We start from the raw sequence: 6,165 nt of genomic DNA, 5'->3' as shown, positions 1-6,165 counted from the left end.
GGCGTCGGTACCTCGTTGGAGGCATTGTGGGGCAATTCGCGCTCCCTGTGTTCCCTAGGGGAAACCCAGATTTGGGCTTTCCAGATCGGATAATGGCGAGGTTCCTGCGTCGACACCCCAATGGGGCATCATCGTATGGGTTGTACACCGGCTGGAGGGATAAGTGTCTGGCTTGGTGGCTAGGCGCAGGTCTCTGTATGCTTCTCGTGCGGTAACCAAGGTGGAGCGGCGTGCCATCTACAGTATTGACGATAGGGAGTCTTGGCTGCAAGGTGCGGCGGGGTCTCGGTGCTAGATACCCTTCGATGGACGTGCGCAAGAGGCAGGCGTTGTTTGGCGTCATGGTGGCGTCAACAGCAGAAGGGTCTGGCAAGATCAGTGCATTGATTGCTCCTGAAGATGCCGCAGATAAAGGCGGCCACGGATTCTACAGCATGCACGCGGTGCACGCTGAGGGTCTGCTAGACCGGTTGATGCTTCCGGCTAGCCGGCGAGTGGCTTGGTGAAGCCATCGGATTTTTTGGTGTGCGTGGCGGGCGGTCAAGGTACATCATCAATCTTGTAGGTAGGGCGACAGTTCTCGTCAGGAAGTTGGCGTTGGGTTAATCTATGCATTTATTTTGTAAAACCTTGTTGAATAATGTAATAAAGATGGCTATATGCAAGGCCGGAGTTAATCCTTCTTTTAAGAAAAAGAAAAATAATAACTGTGAAGACTAGAATATGTCATGTTTTCATTTTTTTTCCGGCTCTTTATTATATTTCTTCCTTAGTTGAGGTGTAATGTAAAGTGACATACACATGTCAGATGTGTTGTTGTTCAGATGGCGAGCCGTTGCCACCTTTGTCGGTCAGAGCAAAGAATTGCCAATAACGTGCGAAAACGACAAGTGAGAGAACATATATTCCATTATTCCTGTAGTCCATCCACTGATCCACAGATAAGTAAGCAGGTGATACATACAGTCACATTTACTTGGCTGCTAATACTACCTTGGAATCTCATTCACTCGGATACCGAGAAATGTCTGCACCTCGGTTATTACTGGTTGACAGGAATGCCAAGATTTCTTTCACTAAACCAACAAAGAAGAAACAGCTGTTTAACAAGAAATTTACCGTGCCCAAATATTACAAGACCAGCATCAAGACACCAACGCACCAGCTGTGGGTTGCAAAACCGATGAAACGAGACCGAATTGATTGACGTGCCCGGTTACATCAGCTAATTGTGGTCCTATATAAAGAAGATCGACCAGCAGATCCTCACAAGTACAAATCGCAGATCTGCATGCAGCCATGGCTAACATGAAGCTACTGGCCGTGTTCGCTGTCTTGCAGTTCCTGTCACTCCACCTCCACGTCCATGGCGTCTCCACGTCCGCCGTCAGCAGAGCGCACAAGCCCACAAAGCCCGGCGGCAGCGGCAAATGCCACATCAGTGGCTTCCTGCACGGCGTAGCCGGCAAATGCAACAGGGAGCACGGCTCGGACTGCTGCGTGGCCGGCCACCGCTACCCGCAGTTCAAGTGCTCGCCCCCTGTGTCGGCCGAGACGCCGGCGATCCTGACGTTGAACAGCTTCGCGGCGGGCGGGGACGGCGGCGGCAAGTCCTTCTGTGACAACCGCTTCCACAAGGACAGCGAGCTGGTGGTGGCTCTATCCACGGGGTGGCTGCGCCTCGACGGCACGCGCAGGTGCAACAAGATGATCCGCATTAACGGAAATGGGCGGTTTGCGATGGCCAAGGTCGTCGACGAGTGTGACTCGGTGAACGGCTGCGATGCGGAGCACAACTTCGAGCCGCCGTGCCCCAACAACGTCGTGGACGGGTCACCGGCAGTGTGGAAGGCGCTGGGGCTCAACGAGGACATTGGAGAGTTCAAGGTCACTTGGTCTGATGTGTGAGCCTATGCCATGGTGACCTCGCATTAATCTACACGTAAACGTAGAGGGAGGTCCTCACTTATTATGCAGCGTTTGGTCTGTGTTGGTGGTGGAGTTGCTGCTAACTAAATAAGCCCACCTAATAAAAAAATAAAAATAAATAAGCCACTGCTTATATATGTATGTGATATTTTCCCAAGTTTATGTGCTTGCCATGTTTGCTTTATATTTCTCTTCAACTTGTGTGGTGTAAGGCCAATCTATTTTCACCTGTTTGCACGGTGCAGTTGGTTAAAAGAAAACCTGCACAAAGAACTCACAAAAGACCAGATACGTTTAGATGCTCATACCACGCAGATGCGACCTTGCTCGATCGCGCGACTGCCAGGCATGTGCAGTCAGACGACAGCGCTAGGGGATCATGGTGAGGGCACGCTGGAGAAACATGGCGTGATGTCTGGTCGAAATTGTGTCACGCAAACGATTGAGTGATGCCAAGGAACATTCGTGAAATAAAATTTCCGTAAATTTAATGTAAGCAAAACTTTTACGGCCTAGATAAGAGATCATAAAAGAATAATAATTCATGCCAGGCGACCGGCTAGGAATTGGGCAGGTCGCCTCGGCATGCAACGCTGCCCGCTCGTCCTTATCCTTTCTCAGCGCAACTCCTTGTGCATCTGATCCTCGCATCGTCGCTGCGGAGGAGACGATGCTGGGCCTGCACCCTACCACTCATATCTACATTCATGTTATCTATCATCGTAGTACTTTTATGATCTCTTTGTCTAGGCCGTAAAAGTTCTACTTACATTAAACTTATCGGGTATTTTACTTGGCGAATAATCCCTCACCCCAATCGTTTGCCTACCACAACTTTGACCAGACATCACACCATGATTCTCCAGCGTGCCCTCACCATGATACCCTAGCCGCACATGTCTGGTAATCGCGCGATCGAGCGATGTTGCGGCATATGAGCATCCTAAACTTATCTGGTCTTTTTCGAGTTCTTTGTGCGGTTTTTCTTTCAGCCAACTACACCGTGCAGACAGGTGAAAATAGATTGGCCATACACCGCACAAATTGAAGGGAAATACTCTTACCTATACCTACTTTATAAAGGGAGGTAACATTCTTAGTCTGTCATTAATATTTTACAAAAAAGTCACTGGGTTTTTGTAATCAACCCACAATTCTAACGAAATCAGTTAGATATGTATGCTAATGCTGTGTGTAGCTTACACAATAGCGTGACATTCTCTAGAAAGTAGTTGGTAGCAATATTATTATGTCATGAACGAACACAAAATATTTCAAGTATTAGGGCTTGCAAGTAGATCTATTCATGGACAGTCCGGCCCGCAGGCCCGAACCTGAAGCCCGACATTGGGGCCGGACTCGGGCTCCAGTTTCTCGCCCGAAGCCGGGCCCAAAAGCTTGAAAATGCCCAAAATGGCCATATGTATAGTAATACTATTCATCACTCAGGGTGCAGAATAAGTTATTCTTCACCGGAGATAATCTTACTATCGTTTCATAAATAAATTATATTTGGTATACAAATAGTTACATTCATATTGATTCACTAAATAAAATTTGGCATTAAAAAACAAAGATATAGGTCATAAGACCAGAAAAAAATGTATTTTATGTAAATTTACACTATGTTTTTACGTTTGTAATTTTACGTAACATAAAATATATTTTACGACAATTATATATTCTATTGCATTCTCTTTTTACTTATGAAAATAAAAAATACGGTGCATTGATATCAAATAGAGGGCGGTGAAGAATAATTATTCCTCGCCCAGGGTGACGAATAATATATATATCCCAATATAAAATAAATTAATACAATATCCCAATATAATTAATTTAAATAAAAAATGCAACTGTTCATGTGCCTTCAGGCCTTGCCAAGCCCGGCCCAAACTCGACCTGGCCAGGGGAATGATCAGGTTTACTTGCAAGCACCTTCTTTGAACTACAAGCTTCTCGGTTACCTCCAATTTGTTTTTCTATCAATAGACCCTTAAGAACTTCTCATCTTAGCAATGGGAAGTGGTAGGGTTATTGTTAATGTATAAGGCCGGCCTATCGGTGTGTACTGCAGTGTACAGAGCAGGGGAGGCTGGGACGGGGTTGCAGACAACACTACGGCAGGTACACACAAGAAGTATGATCGAAGTTTGAGATTGTTTCGCTAGCAATATCTTTTTCACGAATACGCAAAGCTTGTGTATCATTCATTGATAGATCGAAAAGAGAATACAAGGAGGGGGGCGCTAGAGTGCTACGTGCACAAGGATGACGTAGTCGCTAGCGCGAGCATGATAGAGAGTGGGTATGCTCAGCCCCAAACACAATCATCTAGCGCCTAAGGTGCTATGGCAGCTAACCCGGTCGCTCCTGCCTTGATCCAGGAGCTCGCTTCTTCGCGGATGTTAAGGCATAGTTGCGTGGCTGAGGGGGTGCCACCGTCCAACACGCATGAGTTGCGGTGCCTCCAAATAGACCAAGCAATGAGCAGGATGAGTGAGGAGAGGCCCTTCCTTTACGCCTCTGGGGCGTTGCTCGTGGTAGCGTGCCACCAGTCAAGGAACCGAGTGCCGGCGGTCGGCGCATGAACTGTGGAAGTGCACCAAGCAAGGCAGCTGTGCCAAACCTGCCTCGAGAAGGGGCAACCTGTCAGGAGGTGCTCCATGGACTCGATCTCCTGGTTGCAGACCAAGCAGAGGGCATGGTGGGGGAGACCGTGGCGAGCTAGGCGCACGGCGGTCCAACACCGGTCCTGGAGCGCCAGCCACACGAAGAACTTAATTCGAAGGGGTGCCCAGGTTCTCCAAGTGCTGCTAGTGCGGCGCACGGATGGAACCAGCGAGGAGCGCGTTGTAGCAGGACTTAGCAGAATAGCAGTCGTTGCTTGTCCAGCGCCAACTCAAGCAATCTGGCTCGTCGGAGAGGGTGGTATACTGGAGGTGGCGCCAGAGCTCAACGTACTGGACCATGGCCACCGGAGTGAGAGCTCCTCGAGGGTCGCGGGTCCAGGCGCGGTGGAGAAGGTCGTACACCACGGAGCAGGAACGGCAGAGTCGGTGGGAGACAAGGGAGACGAGGGCTGGAGCCAGCTCGAAGATGGAATTGCCGTCCACCCAATGATCCTCCCAGAAGAGGCAGGAGCGCCCGTCGCCCACAGTCCACGTAGTGGAGGCGCGAAAGATGGCGCGAGCCTCCGGGTCGTCGGGCAGCTTGAGTGTCGGAGCAAATGACCACGGGTAGCCTAACCGGCTCCCCCTGGCCCTTCAAAAAATATCGGGCCAACTGGGCCCTCAAACATCCAAGATGCAGGGCCGCCTTCTCCTGGCCGACTGTCCCATCGACCGACTGCTGGAAGGCGGCAGGGCTCTAAGAGCTCTCTCGAAGTGGGCCGACTCCTAGAAGTCGGCCACCAAAGTGGCCGACTCCTAGCAGGCGGCCTGACCTATGCCCTCAAAGTTTTCACCCCCATAACGACGATGAGACGGGGCGTGGCCACAATGAAGCCTGCCACACCCGAATCCCGGAGCAAGCGTGGCCACAGTGCGCCGTATGGGGCGGCCATTCCCCGTCCGGCGCGACATTGTTGCCACGTTGACTATGACGTCGCCCACGATAGGCTGTCAGTACCGCCCGCAGGCGGCGGGCCCCTCCTGCCAGAGAGATACCAGAGAACGGCTGGATTTGACCAGTCGGCTCAGGGGGAGGCCGGCTCCAAGCAGCCGGCCTACCCCTGCCCTGGAAGTTTGTGCACCATTAACCAGGTAAGACGGGGTAAGGCTACAGTGAGTGCCCACCAGGCGGCGGTACTGTAGCCATGCTTACCCCGACAAAGCCATCGTCACCAAGAGCGAGGCTACAGTAACTAGCAGCCGACAAGACCTCTGGGAGGTGGGCCAGGCCTGTCCGCCAAGAAGCCGGCAGCCGGTGGGGCCCACTGATTGGCGGGCCCCAGCGGCCGACGGAGAAGCCGGCGACTACAGACACTGACGACCTGGACCCACGTCTAGCCGGATAACCATTGTACCCCTGGGGGGTAGGCCAATATAAACCCCCCAATGCACCCATGCAAAGGGTTGATCTCTTAGAGTTTTACACACCACATAGAGAGAAGAGGAGAGCTATCCTTGCCCTTCTTCTTCCTCTAGCAAAATAGCTCAAGGAGCAACTTGTAGCTACCTATTGATCTAGTGATCATGCGGAGACCCCGCAGAGCAGGACTAGGGGTGTTATCTC

At 50.9% G+C, this 6,165-nt stretch overlaps 1 protein-coding gene across 1 annotated transcript; it reads left to right on the top strand.

The window, feature by feature from the left end:
- Nucleotides 1-305: 305 nt before the first annotated feature.
- Nucleotides 306-1,908, top strand: LOC119339167 (putative ripening-related protein 4). Its single transcript, XM_037611312.1, has 2 exons — nucleotides 306-456; nucleotides 1,298-1,908. The coding sequence occupies exons 1-2, from the start codon at nucleotides 306-308 to the stop codon at nucleotides 1,906-1,908; spliced, it is 762 nt and encodes a 253-aa protein (XP_037467209.1).
- Nucleotides 1,909-6,165: the final 4,257 nt, after the last annotated feature.

Source organism: Triticum dicoccoides, chromosome 7B (genome assembly GCF_002162155.2).
Source record: "Triticum dicoccoides isolate Atlit2015 ecotype Zavitan chromosome 7B, WEW_v2.0, whole genome shotgun sequence".
Taxonomy (NCBI): Eukaryota; Viridiplantae; Streptophyta; class Magnoliopsida; order Poales; family Poaceae; genus Triticum; species Triticum dicoccoides.
This window is presented reverse-complemented; position numbering and strand designations above follow the sequence as displayed.